This window comes from Canis lupus, chromosome 7, assembly GCF_011100685.1.
Source record: "Canis lupus familiaris isolate Mischka breed German Shepherd chromosome 7, alternate assembly UU_Cfam_GSD_1.0, whole genome shotgun sequence".
Taxonomy (NCBI): Eukaryota; Metazoa; Chordata; class Mammalia; order Carnivora; family Canidae; genus Canis; species Canis lupus.
The window spans coordinates 40,151,967-40,178,064 of NC_049228.1; the positions used below are offsets into that span (position 1 = coordinate 40,151,967).

General features: G+C 47.4%; 1 protein-coding gene and 1 long non-coding RNA gene across 2 annotated transcripts in view; one reads left to right on the forward strand and one right to left on the reverse strand.

Annotated features, from left to right (window-relative positions):
* FBXO28 (F-box protein 28) overlaps positions 1-2,264 on the reverse strand; it is a 33,597-nt gene extending 31,333 nt beyond the window's left edge. The window contains exon 1 of the mRNA XM_038542887.1: positions 1,998-2,264. Within this exon, the coding sequence (XP_038398815.1) occupies positions 1,998-2,264 (267 nt within the window). The remainder of the gene's footprint in view (positions 1-1,997) is intronic.
* Positions 2,265-2,372: 108 nt separating this feature from the next.
* The window catches only part of LOC102157245, a 32,136-nt gene continuing 8,410 nt past the window's right edge, over positions 2,373-26,098 (forward strand). Inside the window, exons 1-2 of the long non-coding RNA XR_005362327.1 lie at positions 2,373-2,664; positions 24,357-25,724. This is a non-coding gene — a long non-coding RNA (uncharacterized LOC102157245). The remainder of the gene's footprint in view (positions 2,665-24,356; positions 25,725-26,098) is intronic.

Consider the following 26,098-nt stretch of genomic DNA (forward strand, 5'->3'; position numbering starts at 1 on the left):
CTTAATCCCACTAAACACACACACAGCCTTAAGATGAAGGGAGCTATGTAATGTGTACTCCAGATAGCAGCATATATACTAACGTTCCTTGATTTTCTAGCAAATAGCTCTTCAGGTAGAAGTAAAGCACCTACCAGGCACTGTTTATAGACTGCCAATTTCATTAAGAGACCACAATTAAATTAATGCTGACATCTAGTGGCAAGAAAGAACATCTTTCTTTTATAATGCTACCTGAACTGTATCTTATGACACCAAACCAATCAATCTGAAGCCAAAGACACTTTCAAATGCCCACAAAACATTATCCACTTAATCTAAGAATTATCTATTAACCTCAAGTAAACAAAGGAATAAGAAAATAGTTCCCCATTACTAAACCCGAGGGAAAAGACTCCTCTCTGAGACATAAAATTGCAGAATCTTTTGTGGGGTGCGGTGAAAAGGAAGGTAGCACAGGGGATGGGAAGGGGCTCTTTATGAAAAATCTTTGAAGCAACAAAAGGCTAGAATAGATGACTGCTTTACAATTAAGAATGCAACTGAATATTTCACTTGAAAGAGATCTCATTTATTAATAAACTGAGGGATGTATTTTAACTCTGTCCCCTGAGAAGCTAGTTTTTTCTCCCTTAAGAAATGTTTTAAAAAAGTAAATGACTAACAAACAAAAAAACAGTTTCCCCCCCACACTTACAAAAAACAGAACTGGGAATATTTCAAGCTTTACAAAAGCCATTGTCTGACTGAGGCTCAATCCAATCAAATGTTATGCCCAGTTTCCAGACACCATGAACCTCGATCAAAGACCATCCTTTATAAACACCGGAAAGAACATTTAAGATTCTATATGGAATTCTAGGATGACATGTATGGGAATTCAGGGACAATCAATTTTGAAATATGACTTTTCCACCGAAGAATCTTCCATTCTTGCAGACTGGGGGGTCGGGGGTGGAGGGGCAGAACCGCTGGGTTCACTGGAAAAAAAAAAACCTTGGGTCATCAGTTTGTGCCAGAATTTATAAACTTTCTTTAAAAAGTATGGTTCCCTTTCAAAAGCGCAATTATCATCCCGTTAAAACTGCAAGTGTACACCCAGAGTGTGGCCCGTGAAGGGGAAAATGCTGTACGCTGTACATTCAGAAATACGTCTTTGTCCTCTTAAAAACAATCCCCGCACAGATTTAGCTCCTACACAGAATCGGTGTGCGATCTCTCCAACATGTCCACCTCCTTCGATTTCCTTCCCACTTAAAGATAAATTCCCCGACAGGAAGCAAAACACGTCCCTGAACCAAGCGGTTCGTCACCCCCTCCAGGGAAGGCGGGGGTGGGGGGAGGGGGCGAGGTCGAAGCCCACCGGCTCGTCGGTCCGTCCTGGAAGCCACTCAACTCCTGAGATTTGAAGCTGGCGGGTGGGCGTTAAGTCACTAGTTAGAACACGAACTGCGAGAGAAACCAACCCTGTCCAGGGGCGAGGTGCTCCCCGAGGGCGGAGTGCCGGGCGAGGCCGAGCCGGACGCGCTCTCGGTGGGCTCTACGTTACGGGTCACCTGGGGAGCGGGCCCCCCCCGGAGCTCACGCCCCCCGGGCCCCCGGGCCCCCCGGGCCCCCCGGGTGTGGGGAGGCCTCGCCGACCCTTCTCCATCTCCTCCGACAGGGAGACCTGGGTCCGGGGCTGCGGGGGGCCAGGCTGGGCACAGTGCGCGCTTCCTGCCGACCCACCGAACCTGGCCGGCCGGGCCGCGGGGCCGGGCGCCGGAGCACCCAAGGGGCGACCGGAGCCGCGGGCCGGCGCTGGGACGCCCGGCTCCCGGCGGGGGCGGCGAGCCCCCAGCCCCGCGGCAGGAAGGGGACGCCTCCGCCGCCCGGCGCCGGCACCCCGCGTACTGGAGCCGGCTGTGGCTCCCTCCCCTGGGGACGCGCTCCCCGCTCCGCCCCTCCCCAGACCGCGGCCGGCGGAGGGGGCGGCGGGGGTCCCGCGGGGGCCTCACCAGGCGGAGCTGGCTAATTTCGTCGTAGGACATAAAGCTGAGGATGTTCTCGATGGCTACGATGGGCAGCGCCACCAGCGTGTTGTTTTGAGGCAGCTGGTCGGGAGCCAGCGCCGGGGCTGGGGGCGCCTGGGAGCCCGGCTGCGGGGCCGGGGGCGGGGGCGGGGGGGGCAGTCGCTGGGCAGAGCCGACGGCCGAAGAGGGGCCGCCGTCGCCGTGGCCGCCGCCTCCTTCCTCAGCCATCCGCTCCTCCGACGCCGCCGCCATCTTGGGGGTTTGATTCCTTCCCCCCACTGCAAGGGGACCAGGGCCGCTTCCGGTGCGTCACTTCCGCCCCGGGCCGCGGGGGGGCGGGGCCGCCGAGGGGGCGGGGTCTGCGCGGAGCGAGGCGGCGCGAGCGGGTCTCGGGGTCCGCGGTCGGGGTGGCGGGGTGGCCGGGCCTCCTCCGTCCCGGGAACGGGGCCTTTGGAAGCCCTCCGACCCGAGGCCGGCAAGGACCGGAGGGCGAGGGAGCCCTGCCTGCCCGAGTGCAGCCCGCGGGGGCGGCTTTCTGGGCGCGCCTCCTGACGCGGGCGGGGAGTAGTGTTGCCTGGCGAGTGTGGACGCGACGTGGGCAGCGCGTGGTCGCCGGTGCAGTCGGGCGGTCCCTTCAGGCGGACGGCGGGGAGTGAGTACTCATCAGGGCCACCGGGCGGATGGACCTGGGAAACACCGTGCTGAATGCAAGAGGCCAGACCCACAGGGCAGCATTGGGGTGGGGGTGGGGGGGCGGCACGGGGCGGTGCGCGGGGCTCCGGGGGCCGGGAGTGGGGCGGGGGGAGGGGAGGGTCCTGCTGGGGGATGCAGGGGGAGAAGCGTCCTGCTTGGGGGGGGGGGGGGGGGCGGAGGGAGAGGGATGGGAGAGCGAGAGGCAGCCTGCTGTGGGGACGAGGTGGGGGGGGAGGTCCTGCTGGGGGATGCAGGGGGAGAAGCGTCCTGCTTGGGGGGGGGCAGAGTGAGAGGAGGGAGAGGCATCCTGCGTTGGCGGGGGCCGGGGTCCTGGTGAGGGATGGGAGAGCGAGAGGCAGCCTGCTGTGGGGACGAGGTGGGGGGGGAGGTCCTGCTGGGGGATGCAGGGGAGAAGCGTCCTGCTTGGGGGGGGTGGAGGGAGAGGGATGGGAGAGCGAGAGGCAGCCTGCTGTGGGGACGAGGTGGGGGGAGGTCCTGCTGGGGGATGCAGGGGGAGAAGCGTCCTGCTTGGGGGGGGGGGCGGAGGGAGAGGGATGGGAGAGCGAGAGGCAGCCTGCTGTGGGGACGAGGTGGGGGGGGAGGTCCTGCTGGGGGATGCAGGGGGAGAAGCGTCCTGCTTGGGGGGGGGGGCGGAGGGAGAGGGATGGGAGAGCGAGAGGCAGCCTGCTGTGGGGACGAGGTGGGGGGGGAGGTCCTGCTGGGGGATGCAGGGGAGAAGCGTCCTGCTTGGGGGGGGTGGAGGGAGAGGGATGGGAGAGCGAGAGGCAGCCTGCTGTGGGGACGAGGTGGGGGGAGGTCCTGCTGGGGGATGCAGGGGGAGAAGCGACCTGCTTGGGGGGGGCGGAGGGAGAGGGATGGGAGAGCGAGAGGCAGCCTGCTGTGGGGACGAGGTTGGGGGAGGTCCTGCTGGGGGATGCAGGGGGAGAAGCGACCTGCTTGGGGGGGGGCGCAGGGTGAGAGGAGGGAGAGGCATCCTGCGTTCCTGGGGGCCGGGGTCCTGGTGAGGGATGGGAGAGCAAGAGGCAGCCTGCTGTGGGGATGAGGTGAGGGGGGAGGTCCTGCTGGGGGATGTAGGGGGAGAAGCGACCTGCTTGGGGGGGGCAGGGTGGGAGGAGGGAGAGGCATCCTGCGTTGGGGGGGGCCGGGGTCCTGGTGAGGGATGGGAGAGCAAGAGGCAGCCTGCTGTGGGGATGAGGTGAGGGGGGAGGTCCTGCTGGGGGATGCAGGGGGAGAAGCGTCCTGCTTGGGGGGGGGGCAGAGGGAGAGGGATGGGAGAGCGAGAGGCAGCCTGCTGTGGGGACAAGATGGGGGGGAGGGCCTGCTGGGGGATGCAGAGGGAGAGGTGTCCTGGTTGGGGGGGGCAGGGTGGGAGGAGGGAGAGGCATCCTGCGTTGTGAGGGGTGGGGTCCTGGTGAGGGATGGGAGAGCAACAGGCAGCCTGCTGTGGGGACAGGGAGGGGGATGGAGGGGGAGGTCCTGCTGGGGTAGTAAATCCTGGCAGGCAGAGGATTAGTGGGGTGGGGGACAGGGTGTGTCTCAACAGAGAATTGATTGAGGCAAGAGTCCTCAAAAAAATGCTAAAAGGAGAAAGTAAAGGTAGGTGGAACGTAATATTTAGGTGGTCTCAAAATAACTCCCTACAAATTGCATATTACTTGCAAAAATAAAAAGTTTGCAATAGAGAAATTTGGTGGACACTACCATAATCAAATCATTAACATTAATATCCAGCGTTTTGAGAGGAATGGACACCACATACCTCCTGATATGATATCCTCAAAAGAAGTGACACAAGATAGTATTCCTGAAAAAAGAAAAAAAGGAAGCATAACCGTTATTTGAAATGGGCCAATCTGGCTGATTGTTCCATGCTCCTCAAAAGCATTGTCATGAAAGACAAGGAATGGAGATTCGTGCCAGGTTAGGAGAGACTGAGAAGGGAAGGTAATTGCAGTCATGGATGATCCTGAATTGGATCCTGGATTAGGAAAAATACCTAAAAACAACATTATTGTGACAATTGGCAAAATTTGAATGTGGATTATGTATTAGATAATATTGTGATCATATTACATCTTTTGATTTGGATAATTTTATTGTGCTCTTGTCAGAGAATGTCCTTGTTCTCAGAAAATACATATTGAAATATTTAGGGGTGAAGGGGCATATCTCAATTTGATCTTAATAGCTCCATAGAGAATGAGAGTAATAAAGCAAATATGATAACTGTTAACAAGTGGTGAATCTGGATGAAGAGTAGACTTGTACTATCTAGCAATTATTTCAGAATGAAAACTTTTTGGAGGTAGTATTTGTGAAAGTCCGTAAAGGGAAAGGTCACCAAGGTGGATTCTGGGTGCAGAAGGGGAGGCTGAAAGAGGCAGCCCCATGACTCAGGGTCAGTGTCAAACCCAACAGAAGAACCCTCAACCAGGAAGAATCCTGAACTCCAGGCCCCAATGGGAAAGATGGGCGCTACAACTCCCGCAAGAAGTGAGCACCCCTGCAGCTCAGCCAGTGACAAGTCACCATCACCCTCAACTCTGCCTTTTCTCCAGCGGACTTTGCTTCAGAACAACCCCTCCCAGCCTCCTCCTCTTTGCCCATAAAACAATGTTCGTCTCCTTTGTTGGTTGGACTTGTCTATGGTCTTGCCATAGCTCGCAGGTCCCAAACTGCCATTCTCTGCTATTCCACTTTCGCAGGTAAAGTGACTAACTTTTATTTTTAAGGTAACAGTATTTCTGGGTTTTTGTATCCTTATCATATCCCATAACAAAGATCAGGGTGCACAGATGACTGAATCTTGAAGCTTTGTTTTCTTAGCCCTGGGTCTTAAAGTCTCCAGTGTGTCCCTTTTTTTGCAGCTCTGGTTTGGAACCTAAGGGTTACGTCATAGATGCAGAAATTGCAGGAAAAGCTAAGAGTGAGAAGGGGCTAAGGCAAGGGGACAACTCAAGCAAGATTAATGGGGTCGGGGGGTGACACTTGGAGGGTTGTGGGTCAGAATGGGCACACTTCCAAGTGATGAGTAGTAAGGAGGGCACGTGATGTAATGAGTGTGGGGTGTTTTTTCTTTTTTTTTTTTTTTTTAAGATTTTATTTATTTATTCATGAGAGACCGAGAGAGAGAGAGAGAAAGGCAGAAACAGGCGGAGGGAGAAGCAGGCTCCATGCAGGGAGCCCGATGTGGGACTCGATCCAGGGACCCTGGGATCACGCCCTGGGCCAAAGGCAGATGCTCAACTGCTGAGCCACCCAGGTGTCCCTGTTCTGGGTGTTTTATGCAACTGCTGAATCACTAAATTCTACCCTTAAAACAAATAATAAACTATATGTTAACTGAATTTAAATTAAACATTTTTTTAAAAAAGAATTGACATTCTTTGCCCCTTCACTGGCTTGTAAACAACTGGTCACTTGTCTATCTTGTTGCACACTGAAACCCTTTGGAGTTATTTCTTTAGTTTTTCTGCCCCCACCATGTTTAGCATTCCCTAAATGCTTTATGCTCAATGTTTCTGATACATTTGCAAATTTATGAAATGTTTGTTCATTGTCACGATAGATTGTAAGTTCCCTTTTCTACTTAGGATATTGCTCTCTCTTCATGAAACCTATTACAGTTTGGTCTGAGATGAAACCTCATTCAAGTTTGATTTCTTTTAAAGATTCATTTATTTATTTGAGAGAGAGTGTGTGTGTGTATGTGTGCACGCGCGTGAAAGCAGGGGTGGGGAGGGGTAGAGGGAGAGAATCTTCAAGCAGACTCCCTGCTGAGCACAGAGACCCTAACTGGTTTCAATCCCACAACCCTAAGATCACTACCTGAACCAAAACCACAACTGACTGAGCTATCAGACGCCCCCAAAACTGATACTTTCTTAATAGACTGGATTGAAATTGGATTTCTTTAAATGAAACTATGCCTTAAATACATTATGGCAACTCTCCTAAAAGAAACCCATAGAAAATCCTTTAAAAAGTGAATCGTTACTCCCTAACTTAATTTGTTCTGTAAATCCACTAGTTTCATATAGTTTTGCTTGAAATGGGTACATGAAAAAGCCTTCCTATTCCCTTATCTCTCCATCTGTGGTTAACCAGTTAACCTAGGGCAGGCTGACCACTCATCTGCACAACCAGTACAACTTTGGAAACAATATAAGCCACTTCCTGCCAGTGAGCTCATTCAAACTATCCTCTGTTTATGGATATCTGGTGTCCTTGTATTCCCTACACATTTTTTTTAGTAGAGAAAATTTCAAAACACACGGTTTCTTTGTTTCAATTATTAGAATCAATGCTTTGAAGATTATTTCCAAACAACAACAAAAATACTTGTAACTAACATAAATACTTGAACTTTCAGGAGTTCTGGGTTCTACGTAAGGGTTTTTGCCAGCCACGTACTGTAGGACCTTTGCAAGATAGTGATCTCTAGTGTAGGATGCAAGTATGCATCTCAAGATCTGTGTGTTTCTAGTTTCGTGTTTACATGAGGGAATAGCATACCTTCCTTCTTTCATCTCACAAATATGAGGATAAGCAGATACACCAAAAAGTCGAGTTTTGCATTCCTCTGATTAAAGATGTTCAAGTCAAATTACTATAATGTAGAGACTGTATGTTATGTGCACTATTTTGGTCCCCCTTATCCACTTGCCTTCCTGTGTGTTGGGCGCAGTCAGGTGTGGTGAAGGGTGATCTGAGCTATGGCACCTCCATAGGAGAAAGGCCTTTATATATGAAAAAGAGGAAACCCTAACCAGACATTGTTTCTCCTGTTGGTTAGCAGGTTTATAATATCCAGAGAACGAATAATGAGCTCATAGACTAACTAAAAAGAGGCTTGAGAGTTTCTACAGATTGTAATTAGCTATGTTTTTCTTTTTTTTTAATTTTTTTAAATTTATTTTTATGATAGTCACACACACAGAGAGAGAGAGAGAGAGGCAGAGACACAGGCAGAGGGAGAAGCAGGCTCCATGCACCGGGAGCCCAACGTGGGACTTGATCCCGGGTCTCCAGGATCGCACCCTGGGCCAAAGGCAGGCGCCAAACCACTGCGCCACCCAGGGATCCCTGTTTTTCTTTTTTAATTATAAAAAAATTAACAAAACTAACCATCTTAAAAAATCAAAAACAAAAATAATTGAGCATCTTGACCATTTCGAAGTGTAAATATATTCACACTGTTGTGCAATCAATTCCAGAAGTCTTTCATCTTGCAAAACTGAAACTCTACACCCATTAAACAACTCCGCATTCTCTGCTGCCCCCCACCCTTGGCTGCCACACTTCCACTTTCTGTTGCTATGAATTTGACTACTCTGGATACCTCATCTAAATCATATTAGAATTTGGTTCTTTGTGTGTCTGGCTTATTTCACTGAGCATAATGTCCTCAAAGTTCACCTGTGTTGTAGTGTGTGTCAGAGTCTCCCCCATTTTTAAGGGCTGTATGATATTCCCTTGGAGACATTCACAGCATTGGGATTCCTAGGTCATACAGTAGCTCTATTTTTAATTTTTTGAGGAACCACCAAAAGTTTCCAGGACGCTGTGGGGCTGGCTGTCATTTATTACCATCTAATAAAACCTGAGTTATGAGACCTTTGGATGTGTATCGGGGCCATATGCTTGTGGGGTGATTGCCAACATGTATCTTGGGGAGGACCAGAGATAAGGTTTCCAAAGGGATTTTTATCTGTCAAAGAGGACTTACAAGATCCTGGGGATCAGGCTAAGATTACCCTTAGCAAAGTTTGAACATCGAGGCAGCTGAACTCACAGAGAAAACTCACCCAACCTGTCTCAAGGATTTGCCAATGGGCCGTAAGTTGCAAGGAAATTTAATTTTTTTCTATATTTCTTTTACTTTTGTTCTCCACATCAGTTTTGATTTGCATTTCCCAAATTATTAGTGATGTTGAGCATCTTTTCACATGCTTGTTGGCCATCTGTGTCATCTCTGAAAAAAGTCAGTTCAAGTCCTTTGCCCAGTGTTTTTTTTTAAGATTTTATTTATTTATTTATTTGAGAGGGAGAGAGAATTTCAAGCAGACTCCTCACTGACCACAGAGCCCAGTGCAGGGCTGGATCCTACAACCTACAAATCATGACCTGAACTGAAACCAAGAGTCAGACGTTCAACCAACTGAGCCACCTGGGCGCTCAGTTTTAACTGGACTCTTTGTTTTGTTGTTGTTGAGTTGTATGACTTATTTGTATATTTTGTATATTAACCTCTTAGCAGATACGTGATTTGCAAATCACTTCTCCCTTTCTGTAGGTTGCCTTTCCACCCTGCTGATTGTGTCCTTAGATGCACAGAAGTTTTCAAGTGTGGCATTGTCCCATGTCTGTTTTTTCTTCTGTTGCTTGTGCTCTGGTGTCATATGCACAAAACTATTGTCAAATCCAACATCAGGATTTTTCCTCCATGATTTTTTAAAGGAAAATTAGAGTTTTAGATCTTTCATTTAGGTCTCTGATCCATTTTGAGTTCATTTCTGTATATGACATGAGAAGGGGTCCAACTTCCATCCTCTGCATATGTTCGTTTGTTCCCTGCACTCTGTTGAAGTGGCTGCCCTTTCTCCATTGACTGGTCTTGGCAGCCTTGGCAGAGATCATTTGACTGTATGTATGAGGGTTAATTTTTGGGTGCTCTCCCCTATTCCCCACAGGCTGTATGTCTTATGTCTTTTTTTTTTAGATTAATTTTTTTTTAAAAATTTTATTTGAGAGAGAGAGAAATCATGGCATGAACGGGGGAGAGGCAGGGAGAGAGAGAGAAGCAGACTCCCCGCTGATTAGGGAGCCTGATGTAAGACTTGATCCCAGGAACCCAGGATCATGATCTGAGCCAAAGGCAGGTGCTTCACTGCCTGAGCCCCCAGGTTCCCGCATATCTATCTCTCTACTAGTCTCACAGTCCACAATGTTTTATAACAAATTTTGAAATCACGAAGTGTGGCTTACAACTTTGTTCTTTAAGTATCTTTTTTAAGACCCATCCTGTGACCACTAAGTTCCTGGTCATACCCAATGCCTGAAATGCTATCATTAGATGCTTGCTTTTTTTTTTTTTTTTTTTTTTTTAGATTTTATTTATTTATTCATGAGAGACCTAGAGAGAGAGAGACAGAGACAGAGACACAGGCAGACAGAGAAGCAGGCCCCATGCAGGGAGCCTGACATGGGACTCTATCCCGGGTCTCCAGGATCACACCCTGGACTGAAGGGGGCGGTAAACTGCTGAGCCACCAGGGCTGCCCCATTAGATGCTTTCTTATTCATTTAAAGTTTTGACACCATGGAAAGATAGCCCACTAACCTTCAATTCAGCAAGTGTTTATTAGTGGCTAAATGAATAAGTTGCTGGGAGGACACCCAGATAAATAATGTTTCCCACCGTCAGGCTGGGGACCAGGCTGCAGCATTGGTGGCCACAGGGATCTGCCGAACTGCCCCCACTGAGCCGGCAGGCTGGCCTTCTGCCTCCTCACACCCAGTCTTGCTAACGTTGCATACTTGGACAGAAAAGTCGAATTTCCTGGATCCTGCCATTAGCAGAGTGTGCAAAGCAGAGCATGAAGTAGGTGGTTGGCCGGCAGGTGAAGGAGTGTGTGTGCACACAGGGCTGCAGATGACTTTGGTTTTGAATCCCTTTAGAATGCTTCTCCAGTTTTCAGTGTATTTCCCCTGAGCCCCCAAATCACTCTTCTCACCTGCTTCATAGACAGATCTGGGCCCTTGAAATGTTTTTCCTTTCTGGAGAGCCGTTGAAACAGGTAAGGGGTTACTCGATGGCTTCAGTGTGCTGGCCTCGCAGGCTCCTTGGGACCAGTGGTTGTCAGCCTCCCCCAGCGTCTCCCAGAACAGGTTGCAGCACAGCCCCCCAGCGATGGCCCGCCACCCCCCCGAGCCACTGCTTTGCCCTCCAGCAAGGTCTGGGCTTCAGCCCTAAGGGACCCCCTTCCTTGGAAGCTATATCTCAGCCTCCTGTATCAAAGGCTGTGCTGCTCCTTATATTTGCTGTGCTGCAGCCTATAGAGTCCCCTTTGCTGCTGACTAGACAGGGTCACATTCCCATCCCTGCTCTGGTCATGAAATCTTGGTGTTTGTGTGAAATGGACTGCCGCTGTCCTGAACAAATCCGCCACGATGGCCGCTGTGCCCAGACACTTCCTGGAGCTCAGTGCCTACCCCATTCTTTCCCTCAAGTTAACCATACCCTTCCCTGCACCCTCGATACACTCGTCTTTTATGGGCCAGGAGATCTAACTGTGACACACACTGATTCTTGAGCCCCTGAGGGTCCCCCGTGTACGCCTAGCCTGTAAAAGCAGATCCCCGGGGCTGTAAAAGCAGGTCCCCAGGCAGGTGGGATGTGGAGATCTTTTCTGGTAGACGCCCAGGACCTGCTTCCTCCCAAAGGGCCCTTAATAAACCAGTTCTCACCCAGCTGGACTTGTCAGTCTTTGATTTCCATCTCCCATCTCCTTTGGCCTTTGGAGGTCATTTTGCTCACACACTCCCACAGAATGATATTCATGTCTCCCTGTTCAAATTAGGGTCTTGTTTCTCTCTCTTCATTGGACTCAGACTGATACAGTTGTGAGATCCTGTTTTTACAGTGAAAATCTTTCAAGAACCCTAAGACAAGTCTTTTCCAGTAAAGCCAGGTAGACAGCCCAGGACGCACCTGTTCAATTTCCCTCTGGTTCCCTAAGGCAGCTTCTCTAAAACCGAGTCTGTAGACACGTGACAACCATTGCTGTGGGCAGTTGGGAGCATTTGGAGGTAGAGACTCGCTCCATTGTGTGCTTGGGGAAATAAGTCTGGAGACCAGATTGGAAGGCAGAGAGCTGGTGTGGAGGGGTGCCAGTTAGGAGGATGGTGTAGTGGTCAAAGGAAGATAAGACTTTGAATCTGAATTAGAGCAGAAAAGAGAAATGCAGCCTTAAACAATTGTTGAAATTGACAGGACTGAAACAAACTGACAATACTTAAGGACTGGGAGCTAGCAATACGGTTCTGGAGAAGATGAAGACCACATTGTCGCACAAACTTGAAGTCTGGAACCGAAGGCCAAGGAGTTCTTGAAACATCTTTGGTGCAAAAAGGTAGTTTTATGAAAGCTTGGGCACAGGACCTGTGGGCAGAGAGAGCTGCTGGGGTCATAAGGGGTGGCCCGTTACATACTTTAAGGTCAGGAGGGAGTTAGGGAGGGGGTGAGTCTCTAAGGAGTTTGGAAGCAGGGTTCCCAGGACCTGAGGGGGCTAGCTGTTTATTACCGTCTAATAAAACCTGAGTCGTGAGACCCTTCAGATGAGTATCAGCAGGTCATGTGGTTGGGAGATGATTGCCAACATGTATCCTGAGGTTTAGAGATAAAGCTACCAAAAATTTTTATATGTTCAAGTAGACTCACAGGATCCGGGAGGATAAAGCTAGGATTGTCTCTTGCCCTTAGCCAATTATTTATTTGGTAAGATTTTATTTATTTGTGAGAGACACAGAAAGGCAGAGACATAGGCAGAAGGAGCAGCAGGCTCCCTGCGAGGAGCTCGATGTGGGACTCGATCCCAGGACCCCAGGATCACAACCTGAGCCAAAGCCAGATGCTTAACCACTGAGCCACCCAAGTGCCCTGCTCTTAGCCAAGTATTAATCAAGGCAGCTGAGGCAGGAAGGTCACCCTGCCTGTTTCAAGGACTTGTCAGTGGGCTGTGGGCAGTAAGGAAACTTAATTTTTTCTTTTGCCTTCATTTCCTGTGTCAGGATGACCCACGTGCCATTGAGGGAGGTGAGAGCGACAGGAAGAGGCTCCCGCTGGCATAGGAGGAGAGAAAATGCATCTGATTTGGGGCATCCAAAGAATGATAACCATAGCTCTAATATACTGAATAGTCACTATGTGCCGATGACGTTTCCATTGTCCCTGATTCTCTCTTTATCTTCTGTTTTTAAATGTGCCTGAGATTTTGTATTAATCAGGCACTGTATGACAACAGACACAGAGACAACCCCTTGGAGGAAGCCTTTGCCACCTGCACCCCCGAGGGAAGGGTGTACCAGGCCGCCCACGCTAGGGATATGGGGGAGCAAGGGGAACGGGAAAGTCTGGCCCAGAGCCTTCACATGGCTTTCAGAGGGAGGAACAGGTGAAGCAGGACGGGCAAGTTGAACAAGTTTAGGGTTGCCTAGTTTGAATAATTTCGGTGGCTCTGTGTTATAGGAGGGTCTGGTTGTCTAGTGTTATAGGAGGGTCTGGTTGTCTAGGACCCGGCCCTGGGGTCACTTAGGGCAAGGGACAGTAGAGGCTGATGAAAGGAGGTGGGTGGAATCTGGACAGTTGGTCTAAGGCCCAAGGTCGAGTTCAAAGGCAAGTTATTTGCTCTCTCTGGGAACGTGCTGACCCTGCAAGGGACAGATCAGAGAAGCCCCAGATACCAAAGCATCAGAAATATGGAAGCAGAGAACACGAGGTCATGTCCCTCTGCTCTCAAGGATCCTCTCCCTTCGGTCCTTGCTGCTCACACACATGGTCACTTTCTGTGCCTGCAACTTTCTATATTTTCATCAAACATGTTCCAAGCATCTCTCTGGTCCCCTCACAATCCTCAGAACCACGGACCTCCCCCTCCACCCCCGCTGGCTTGTATATGGCCTCTCAGGCTCAAGGCACCTTCCGGCCTGATGTCTCAAGTCCTGGACTCCATTTCTCCTGGCAGGGACATCTACTTGCTTTGTCTCACTTCTAGCTAAAATGTGCTTAGCGTACTGTCAGCGCCTGCTATCTACTTAACCTTGCCTGCGTTATAGGGCTGAGCATGCTGCTGCTGAAGTTTTGGAATATAGGTGCAGTCTGGAGCCGACCAAGAAAGAATTCTTGAGACATCTTTGGTGCAAAATGATGGTTTTATTAAAGCCCAGGGATGGGACCCGTGGGCGGGAAGAGCTGCTGCCCCGGGCCTGTGAGGGGTGGCTGCTTATATACCTGGGAGTTGGGGGAGGTAAGGAAAAGGGAGATTTCAAAAGGATTTTCATAAGCTAAGGAGGACCTACAGAGACACTGGAGGCCTTGCCATTGTCAAGTTAAAGATTGTTTTTCCCTCTAGCAAGGCACCCACATTAAGACAATTGGAAGCCTCCTCAGGAATCTCACCCTGGGCGGGGTCGTGGGGTATCAGCTGTGCTTTGTCCTCAGCTAGCCCTGCTGCCCCCATTACTGCCAACAGATATGCAACTGTGCTGACCCGTCTCACTTTAAATTCATGATCATGACCCCAAGTGAGCCCCAAGTGAGCCTCCCTGCTGCTCTGCAGTCATTGCTTGTTTCCCAAATTCACTCCAACTGCCATTTTCCTGTGTGATTTCTTCCTACCCTCCCTTCTGTTCTCACATCTTCAGTACTTCCCCCTCCCCACCCCACACCTCATGACTCCATTCAGTGGTGACCTGGCTTCTTACATCAATGACAGAACAGAGGGGTCAGGAGAGTCTCCACCAGTTCCCAGCCCACAGTCCAGTCCAGCTGTGCTGCACCTGCCTGCATGCTCCGCCTTCTCCTCCGAACTTGGTTAGTTCCTGACATGGGAGACCTTCCACTTGGATGTTACATCCCACCTTCTCTCCTCTGCTCCAGGACTCACTCCATCAATCCTCCTCTCTCACCTTTACAATTTCTGTCTTTACCTAATATTTCTGTTCAGGTACACTCACACCACTGGCTTTCCTATCTTAGTTGAAAAACCTCTCCACCCCCTTCCCCTTTCAGCCACTGCTCCAACTCCCTCCTTTCCCTCCCAGCAAAAGTTCTTGAAAGAGTTGGTTGTGATTTTTGCCTCTAACCTCTCTTATGTTCTCTTTTGATCCTGCTCCAACTGGGCTTTTACTCTGAGCGTACCTCCAAATTTGCTGTTATTAAGGTTTCTGGGGCCTATGTATAAATCGCCAAGTCTAATGGCAAATTTTCAGTATTCATTTTACTGGACTTGTCAGGAGCATTTGATGCATTGATTGCTCTACCCTCTTTAGGACACTTTGTGTACCTGCCTTCATGGCACCTGCCAGCTAGGTTTTCCGTCTACTTACTCGTCTCTCTTTGTCCCCCTGATCCCTTAAGATTAGAGTCCTTGGAGCTCAATCCTTGGACTTCCTCTCTTCATTGTCTACATTTGCTGATCTCACCCAGTGCCTTTAAAATGAGTGCATCCCCAGCCCAGTCCACGTTGTGAGTCTAAGATTCAGATACTTCATAGCCTAAGGAATGCTTCCTCTTTATGTCTAGCAGGCATCTCAAATCTAGTGAGTCCCTGCATTGCCATATCTCTGGCTGAGCTCCATCAGACCCGCTCTTTCCACAGACTTCCTCATCTCTGTTAATGGGGCTTCACCTTCCTCATCACTCAGGCCCCAGAACTTGAAGTCATTCATGAAAAACAACAACAATTTTATTGACAGAAACTTTGAGTATCATAAAATTCACCCACTTAAAGTATACAACTCAATGGCTTTTGGTGTATTCACACAACCAATACCAGTCAATTCAGAACACTTCATCTCTGCAAAAAAGAGACCCTGTGCTTTAGTTGAAGCCATTCTTGACTTCTCTTTTGTGGCCCACCTGGAGTCGATCAGCAAGCCCTGTGGGTTCTGCCTTTAGGCAGGATATTCTGAATATTCCATCTCTCACCATGTCCACTGAGCATCCAAGCCCCATCACCTCTTGCCTGGGTCATCGTGACTACTTCTTAGCTGGGGTCCCTGCACTCTCCCTGGCACCCCTTGAGAATGTCCTAACCAGCAGCCACAGTGATGTCCCAAGGCAAACCACATCCCTCTGCTTGGTGGTCTCCACCCCACTCAGGAAAAGCCAAAGTCCTTGCAAAGGGCCACAGACCTGGCAAACTTGGGCCCATGACAGCTCTGACCTCACTTTTATCCTGGGCTTCAGTCACTCTGGCCTCTTGTCCCCCCTGCCAACACTCTCCCTCTCACAGGCATTCTCTCTGCCTGCAAAGCCCCTCACCCAGATTCTCCTGTGGTTCGCTTCCCACACAGTGGATTTACCATGAAGCAAATACAGCTCAAGCCTCAGCCTTCACTTGCTGCTCCTCTCATTTTCAAAGAAGCTTTTAGTGAAAGGGGATGAGGGATGATGAGTGGGTAGCAGGACAGCTGGATATTTGAATCTCAACATTCCAGGTAAGTCTTGGGACAGCTAGACATAGCCTGCCCTTTTGTCCAATACTATGGATCGACACATTTCCAAATTGCTCAGAATCCTGGATCAGAAAACTCTGGAACATTGGATAAAAATGAAGATTCCTAGGCCCTACCCAAGATCTACCAAATCAGAAGCTCTGAGAATCTTTATTGTAAATAAGCTTCACACCTATTTCTTTCCTTTTTTTAAAAAAATTTAATTCCAGTTGGTTAACATATAGTGTCATATTACTTTTAGGTGTATGACAGAGTGATTCAACACTTCCATATATTGCCTTGGTGCTCATCAGGACAGATGAGCTCCTTAATCCCCATCACCTATCCCACCCATTCCCTACCAACCTCCCCTCTGGTGATCAGCAGTTTATTCTGTATAGTTATGGATCTGTTTCTTTGTGTGTGTGTCTCTCTCCTTTTTTCCTCCCTTTTGCTCGTTTGTTTTGCTTCTTAATTTCCACATATGACTGAGATTATGTGGTATTTGTCTTTCTCTGACTGACCTATTTCACTTCGCATAATACAGTAGCTCCATCCATATGGCTGCAAATGGCAGGATTTCATTTTTTATGGCTAAGTAATATTCTATTATATATACCACTTCTTTTTAATTAATTAATTCTGAGAGAGAGAGAGAGAGAGAGAGAGAAAGGGAGAGAGAGAGAGAATCCCAAGCAGGCTCTATGAATAGTGCCGAGCCTGACACAAGGCTCAATCTTACAACCTGCCTGCAATCATGACATGACCTGAAATCTAGAGATGGATGCTTAACTATTGAGCAATGTGCCCCAATATATCACAACTCCTTTATCCATTCATCACTTAATGGACACTTGGGCTTCCATGTCTTGGCTATTGTAGACAATGATGCTATAAACATTGGGGTGCATGTATCCCTTTGAATTAGTACTTTTGTGTTCATTAGGTAAATACTAGTGCAATTACTGGATCATAGGGTAGTTCATTTTTAAAAGATTTTATTTGAGAGAGCATGAGAGAGAGAGAGAGAGAGAGAGAGAGCATGAGAGAGCATGAACAAGGGGGAGGGATAGAGGGAATGGGAGAAGCAGACTGCTGAGCAGGGAGCCAGATTCGGGACTTGATGACCTGAACCAAAAGTAGATGCTTAACCAACTGAGTCACCTAGGCACCCTGGATCATAGGGTAGTTCTATTTGTAATTTTTTGAAAGACCTCCATAATTTTACAGAATGACTGTACCAGTTTGCATTCCTACCAACAGTGCAGGAGGGTTCCCCTTTCCACACATCCTTGCCAACACCTGTTGTTTCTTTTGTTGTTGATTTAGCCATTCTGACAAGTGTGAGGTAGTATCTCATTGTGGGTTTGATTTGCATTTCCCCAGTGATGAGTGATGTGTGGAGCATCTTTTCATGTGTCTGTTAGCCATCTGGATGTCTTCTTTGAGAAAATGTCTGTTTATGTCTTCTGCCCATTTTTAATTGGATTATTTGTTTTTTAGGTGTTGAGTTGTATCAGTTCTTTTTTTTTTTTTTTAAAGATTTTATTTATTTATTCGTAGAGATGCAGAGAGAGAGAGAGAGAGGCAGAGACACAGGCAGAGGGAGAAGCAGGCTCCATGCAGAGAGCCTGACGCGGGACTCGATCCAGGGTCTCTAGATCATGCCCCGGGCTGCAGGCGGCGCTAAACCGCTGCGCCACCGGGGCTGCCCATGTATCAGTTCTTTATATATGTTGGATACTAACCCTTTATTGGTTATGTCCTTTGCAAACATTTTCTCCCGTTCTGTAGGCTGCCTCTCAGTTTTCTTGATGGTTTCCTTTACCGTGCAGAAGCCTTTTGTTTTAATGAAGTCCCAATAGTTTGTTTTTGCTTTTGTTTTCCTTTTATTTTCCCTTGCCTCAGGTGACATATCTAGAAAGAAGTTGCTATGCCCAATGTCAAAGAGGTTACTGTTTGTGTTCTCTTCTAGGATTTTTATAGTTTCAGGTCCCACATTTAGGTCTTTCATCCATTTTGAATTTATTTTTGCGTGTGGTATAAGAAGGCTGTCCAGTTTTATTCTTTTGCTTGTTGCTGTCCAATTTTCCCAACACCATTTGTTGAAGTGACTGTCTTTTCCCTATTGGATGTTCTTTCCTGCTTTGCCAAAGATTAATTGACAATTAGTTGTGGGTTCATCTCTGGGTTTTCTATTCTTTTGTAATGATCTATAGATCTATAACGATCTATGTGTCTGTTTTGTTTATTTTTCTTCCAATACCATACTGTCTTGATCACTATAGCTTCATAATATAACTTGAAGTTTGGAATTGTGATGCCCTCAGCTTTTCTTTTTCAAGGTAGCTTTGGCTATTCAGGGTCTTTTGTGGTTTCACACAAATTGAGGATTATTTGTTCTATCTCTGTGAAAAATGCCATTGGTATTTTGATAGGGATTGCATTAAATCTGTGGATTGCTTTGGGTAGTAGAGACATTTTAACAATATTTGTTCTTCCAATCCATGAGCATGGACTGTCTTTGCATTTATGTCATCTTCAATTGCTTTCATCAGTGTTTCATAGTTTTCAGAGTACAGGTCTTTCACCTCTTGGTTATGTTTGTTCTTAGGTATCTTATTATTTTTGTCCACACCTATTTCTTGAGCATGTTACACAGTTTGATTGTGTATAATTGTCCCTGCCCTGTGCCAATCTGTGAAACTGGGTTTTCAGATTGTGTGATTGTGCCTGAAGTTCAGGGTGCTTCTGGAACAGAGATTTTCTGCTCAGTTAACTATTTAAGAACTCTTTATTATCCTCTGATGTTGAGGCACTGGCTTCTATGTTAGTGATTTTCATAGAATAGGCTATCCAACTTTTTTTTTGATAAATCTTTTTTTTTCTTTCTAAATTTGCATCTGAGATTCTTTTCAAGAGAAAACTTGTCTTGTTTATCTCTGTGTTCCTTGAGTCCCTGGCATGTTACATTGGCACAGCAGATGCTAACAAATACGGAAGGAATTCAATTTACATGATAATGGTACAGAGCGAGGGATGTTAATATTTACTAGTCCTTGGAATGGGTGGGGGCAGCTCCTTGGCCATGGGGGGGTCAGCATCACTAGCATGCACGGAAGCTGTCAGCAGTGTAAGTCATAGCAGTCTGGAGGGAATTGTCCTCCAAATCAAACTATGTTTTGGGGTCAAAAGTGGTTCTGATTCAAGACTAACCAGAGTCTCCTGCCTGTAGGGTCTTTGGCAGAAATCATGGTCCTGCAGATGACGTGGCTCACTGGTAACTGCTTCATATTTCCCCAGGCTTCATCTAAATGTGGTGCCATGGTTTGGAGTCCTAAGCTATACACAACAAGCCAGAATGATCCTGCAGCTTTCAAGAGAAGAAAAGCCTGCAAACTTTGTATGGAAACACAATATATGGCCTTTCAAATGTTTTTATTGTACCCCTGCACCCGCAGGAGGGGCACATTTTAGGGCATTGATAGTAGAAGCAGGAGTAGCAGCCCCATTAGAAAGTGCTGGGAGTCAAGGAGCAAAGCCAATTTTTCATATGTCAGAAAAGAAAATACTGGCATTGAGGGGAGGACTACAGAACCAGAGGCATGAAGTGGGAGCCAGAAGGAGATGTCAAGAGCTATAGGCTTGGGGTGTCCAACTCACTTCTGAATGAGCAGCTGTGGTTCAGACCCCACCCATTGGGTTCGAACGTGTTGCAGAAAGCAGGATACCAGTGAGAAGGGCTTTTTTTTTTTTTTTGAAAAGATTTTATTTATTCATTCATGAGAGACAGAGAGAGGCAGAGACACAAGCAGAGGGAGAAGCAACCTCCCTGCAGGGATCCCAATGCAGGACTCTATCCCAGGACCCTGGGATCATGCCCTGAGTCAAAAGCAGATGCTCAACTGCTGAGCCACCCAGGCATCTTGAGAAGGCTTTTAAAGAGTGAGATGCTTGTTTTCCTGCTCAGATTCTGAGCCTCTTGAGGCATTGTGGTCTCTAAAGGAAATCAGAAATGACCACCTCTTTGAGGGTGTCTTTATCCTCAGCTCTTACAAAATGTCAGGTGTTTGCAAGTAGCTAATGTCCTTGAACATCATTCAGATGACCTTTGTGTTCTAACTTGAGTTTAGTGTCAGGGGCTGGGATGACAGACACTAGGTGGAACCAGAGCTAGAGAAACTGCCCCCCAGGATGGAATGGCCAGCAGCCATTATCCCCAGGGGCTTGATGAACTGCCATGACTTTCTTATCAGAGGACATTTTGTCTTGTGCGTTGGGGCAACATGTGGCAGAACTGGGTTCTAAGAAATCATCTCAGAGCACGAGGTGAGCAGGGAAGGGCTTGCGCAAGGCAGGAGTGTGTTGGATCCTCTAGCTGAGCAACTAATGTTCTGGGCTGGGCTTTGATGCGAGTGTGGACTTGCAGAACCCAGTGGGAACCCAAGGCAGGCAATGACCTACCCTCATGGGTTGGGTGAACACAATGAGCAGGAGGAGGAGGCTCGAGCCCAATGTGGAGAGGTGCATTGAGGAACTCTGCTGCCAAAAAAAGAGAGTATGTCCCATTTAAGGACTGAGCCTTGAGCCAACTCACCTGTTTTGTCTTTTGTTCTTTCTCTTGACTCCTCTGGTTTGTATCCTCACAGTTCATGACAGGCTCTTGTCTTTACACACTGGGAATAAATCTTTGGATACTGCCTCCCCCTGGGTAACTTCTTCATGGCAGGTAGCCTAGGAAAACTTGGGCTGCGTCCCTGGTTAGGGGACTGCCTGGGCCTCTTGCCTTTACCTGGGCTGAGGGTGGAGAGGAAACAAAGAAACAGGGTCATTTTTCTTTCCAACAATAGGAAGCTATGTTTTGTGTTCCTATCCATTATTGCCCTCCTCCTAAACTATCATCCCAAACACATTAATGCTTCTGTAAATCATGGCTTCCTCATCCTGATGTTTACAGAAACATTATACATAATAGCCAAGATATGGAAGCAGCCCAAGTTTCCACTGACGAATGAATAAAGAAGAGGTGGTGTATATACACACTGGAATATTACTCAGCCATGAAAAATAATGAAATCTTGCCATTTGCAATGACATGGATGGAGCTAGAGAGTATCATGCTGAGTGAAGTAAGTTAGAAAAAAAAGTAAGTTAGAGAAAGATAAACACCATATGATTTCATTCATATGTGGAATTTGATGAACAAAACAAATGAGCAAAGGGGAAAAAAAGAACCAGAGCAGCAAACCAAAAAACAGACTCTTCACTCTAGAGAACACACTGATGGTCACCAGAAGGATGGTGGGCAGGGAATGGAGATGGAGTGCACCTGTCATGATGACCACCGGGTGTTGTACCGAAGTCTTTGAATCACTATATTGTACACCTAAACCTAATATTACACTGTATGATCTCTAACTGGTATTTAAATAGAAACTTAAAGAACAATTATATCTTAAAAAATAAAACAAGACAAAACACCCCAACAAAATGGGATATGTGGGTGGCTTACTTAGCTGGGTGTCTGACCCTTGGTTTTGGCTGGGGTCACCATCACAGGGGTTCTAGGATCAAGCCCTGTGTCAGGTTCCTCACTCAGTGAAGGGTCTGCTTGAAAGATTCTCTCCCTCTGCACCGCCCCCCCAATAAATAAATCCTTAAAAAGCAAAAACAAAATCCCCATAGCTTCCTTTCTTCTGTCTCTCTCCAAACAACATCTTGGTCTACTCTCTACCTGTAATTCACTGAGTGACTCTGGTCAGGCTTCCTGTTTCATTTCTGTTACCATGTATGGCTGGAGAACATTGCTGCCTCATGAGCTCATAGAGCAAGTTGCTTGAGAGGCTCGTTGAGATGGTTCTCTGCGGCTCCTTAATGAGAGGGGATGAGGAAGAATGAGCAACGTATACTTATGGATGGGACAAATCAATTAGTGGCCTGAAAACTGCACTGGAATCTTTTATGTCACAATGATGCTATTCTCTGCCCTAAATTAGTGATTGCCTAATCATCTGTGTTGGTTAAAAATACAGCTCCTGGGGCAACTCCTCTGGAGACATGGATTCAGCGGACGTGGGTGGGCACAGGGCACCTGCATTAATGAGAACTTGATGGATTTCTGAGGTCCAGAGAGTTTGGAAGACTGTCTTCAGGTGTGTACTGCTGAATGGTGTCCACAGGATTCAAGTCTGTATACGTCATTTTGCTCTGCATACAAATCTTAGAAAAATCAACATTAAAGAAAAGTTGAAAACCTATACTCTCTTGATCTCTGCCGTTTGAGTATAGTGGTTCCACATCTCTGCAGTTCCTGTATACACACTCACATTTTCCATACTTGTAAATGTAAAAATACAAAAAATTCGAAAAGTTTTATTCTGCCCCTTTTTTGTTTACAGAATATATCAGAAACATCTTTTCCTTGGTATTATATAATGTTGGTAATTATAATGTTAAACATCTATAATGTACCTATTTACCAAGCACTGGATATTTTGTTTGTTTCAAATTTTTTGTTTATAGTACAGATGATGTAATAAACATTTTGCATAGATAGGTTTTGCCTTTAAAATTTTTAGAGTAGTTTTTCAGGAACAATACTAGTGAATTAAAGAGTTTTAATATTTTAAAACCACAGTGATTAATACTAGAATATAAAATGTTTCCTCATTGGTAGAAATTGGTTAACTAGTCTTATGTGTAAAATGCCTGCAAATCTGTAATACATTTCCTTCACTTCTTCATATTTAAAAGTCCATTTTCTTTTATTCGCATCATAGTTGTTTAGTGGGAATGCTGTTTATATAGGGATGGCCTCTCTGATGGGGCCCTGGGATGTCTGGGACAATGTCAATGTCAACAAAGGCAAAAGACTAAATCAAATGTCCTGAGGTAGATGTTGCTTAAGAATATGTAAATGTGGGGAGCGAGTTGGGGGCAGATCTCGGAAGGTCCTGCCAGCTATGCAAGCACTTTGGAGTATATACCATGTAAGAAAGGGACTGGTAGGGGAGTGCTGAGTGGAGGAGTCACATGTGTGTTGTGGGTCAGTGGGGAGAACAGAAGAGTGGCTGAGGATGGAGGCAGGGAGGCCAGGGGGAGGCTCCCGAGTGAGGCAAGAGAGGACAGCGGCTTGCACATGCCAGAGGAAGGGTCAGGCTGTGAGAGATGTCAGAGTGAGAGATGAAGGGGAGTCGGTGATGGCAGGATCTGAACACAAGAGGAAGACGGCAGATATTTCCTGAGAAGGGAAAACGAGGAGCAGGTTCTAGGTGAGGGGATCAAGAGCTTCGCTTTGATTGTGTTCAATTTCCTTTTTCTAAAAAAGATTTTTATTTATTTATTCATGAGAGATACAGAGAGAGAGGCAGAGACACAGGCAGAGGGAGAAGCAGGCTTCATGCAGGGAGCCTGATGTGGGACTCGATCCCAGGACTCTGGGATCACACCCTGGACCGAAGGCAGACGTTCAACTGCTGAGCCACCCAGGAGTCCTTCAATTTCCTTTTAAAACCAGTTTTATGGGGGCCCCTTGCTGGCTCAGTCAGTGAAACATGCGGCTCTTGATCTCAGGACTAGATCAAGAGCCCCATGCTGGGTGTGGTTATGACTTAACCCCCCCCAACTTTATGGAGGCATAATGTGCATGCAGGGAAGTGCACACGTGCAGTTTTATGAGTCATGTCGGGTGTGTGTATCCACACAACCACCACTGCAAGTCGAGAAGCAGGACACCTTCCTTGCTCCAGGGGGTCTCCCTGCGCCCCTTCCCAGCCACCCATCTCACACACCCCTTGCTGCAGGTGAACACCGATGTGCTTTCCACTGCACAGACTTTCCATCTGCAGGTTCTTTGTAGGCACTGGGGGGAGCGGGAGGAAACCCACATGGTCCTCTGCTACAGGGTTCCCTGCTCAGTCCATGTCCCCTATGCTGACGACACGACAGAGCTCTCGGGGCCTGTCCTGCCGGGCTGTGTGCGTTCCCCATGTCCCTACTTTCTTATCATGACTTTGATAGTCACTACTTCTCGGTATTCTTGGCATTCTCTGCAGCCAGGAAGATTTTTTTAAAAAGGTAGATTGATTGATTGATTGATTGATTGATTGATTGAGAGACAGAGAGTGCACGTGCACAGGCAGGGGGAGGCGTAGAGGTACAGAGAGAGAAGGAAGCAGATCCCTACTGAGCAGGGAGCCCCGAGCAGGACTCCATCCCAGGACCCCGAGATGACGGACACCGCAGGCAGGAGCTTCATCGACTGAGCCACCCAGGTGTCTCTGCAGGCAGGAAGGTCTTGCTGATCATTACTTTCAGAAGTGTTTACAATGAAAATACTCATTTCCTTTTTCCCGGATGTAAAATAACATCCCATTACAGCGTGGTTTCAGCTTACCTCATGCATTTCTCCAGGTTCTGAGAAGTCCCTCTCGTTGGAGGACCCCTTGCTCCCATAAGTACTTGCCTATTCTGGCAATCACATGGACATTGGATGCTAACCATTGGCGCTGACCTGTCACAGGACATCCCAGGAGGACGTTGTGCAGCCGTGTGCCTCATCCTGCCTGACTTCTCATGCCTGGTCTACTGTGGATGCCATATATGGAGCAGTCACAACCCAGGCAAGTACTCAGGACTCTGTTTTACATCCCTTGGCTTCCTTTCCATTATTTTTTTTAATGGTTCTGCCACAGTCACACAATAGCATCATGTCTGAGGTCATTGGGATCCAGGAAACAGGGAGCGTCCAGAGAGGTTGGGCTGCCTGAGGCAAGACATCCCCAGCAGAGCTGCTGAGGGTAGTGCCATGGGGCTGAGATCTCACAGCAAAAAGATGAAAAAGTATCATATTGTTGCTGCAACAGGAGATTCAGTGTTGGAATCTACACATCCTGATGGCACATTTAGCATTTGACCCATGGGATGGGGCACACATCTACAGAGGAGGATTGGTTTGTCAATGTGTGGGAGCAGTTGATGTGTTTAGGGAGGGATATCCTCCTTATGTTCCCCAGGCCCTCTTTATGACACTGCTGATTTTGCACTTGGTCTTCATTTTCAGCCCAAGACCTAACGGCTACTCCACTAATGCACAAAACACCAAAGGGCAGAGGGTAGGAGAAATTGAAAAATGTTGTGAAGGAAAAATTTTGAGAGAGAGAGAGAGAGAGAGAAAGAGAGAGAGAGAGAGAAACTAGGCATTGCATCCATCTTTCTCGTTCCTCTGGGATGTGTTTGGGCCCCTTACAGATGTTTCTGGGGATGTCGATGACTGTATGACACAAGATTTCCTTTGTGACCCCTATGGGAATACATTTTCTCCGGTTTATGCCAGGAACAGTTGCTTCAGTCTTCCAAGAGCATGCTGTGCGTCCTGCGGTCGAATCTGCTTCCCTCTGTCCTGGAGTCTTTCACGCTCAGAACTCAGAACCTGGGTCTCCCGTTCCTCCCCAGGAACAAGCCCACCCAGCTTCCTGCTGCTTTTCCTGCCTAAATTCTTTTCCTTCTGATCGCCTCACCTGATTTTTCCTTCAATTTTTATCACAGTGTTTTGTAGAATCATTGAAACACTTGATATCCTCTTTGGAAACAGTGGTATATAAATAAATTGTAGTTAAAACCTTGAGGGGGAGAAGTCTTTGTTACTTAGGGACCTTGGGCAACTATCCTGTGGTTTTGCTGTTTGGTTTTCTCCAGCGGGCATGTAACGTACAGGTTCTGGAGTCTGGCCACTGGGGGTTCAGGTCTTCACTCTACTACTTCCCTCTTGTTTGAGCTCAGGTAAGTCACTTAATCTGTCTGTGCTGCTAGTTTGCTGCTTGATGATCCATCCCATTTTTTCATTTACTTAGCATAACTATGGGAAGTCCATTGTTTGATTGCATCTTCTAGTTTTGCTTTACTCAGGAAATCCTAAATTTTAGTCACAGTATAGTCAGTGTATTGGTGTATTATGTGTATTGCTGTGTAACAAATTAGCCCCAAATCCAGCAAATTAAAACAGTACATGTGTTATTTCATAGTAGTTGTTCCCCATGAGTCAGGAATGTGGGAAGGGCTTAGCTGGGTCCTCTGCTTTGGGATTTACTTTTTTTTTTTTAAGATTTTTTATTTACTTATTCATGAGAGACACACAGAGAGAGGCAGAGACATAA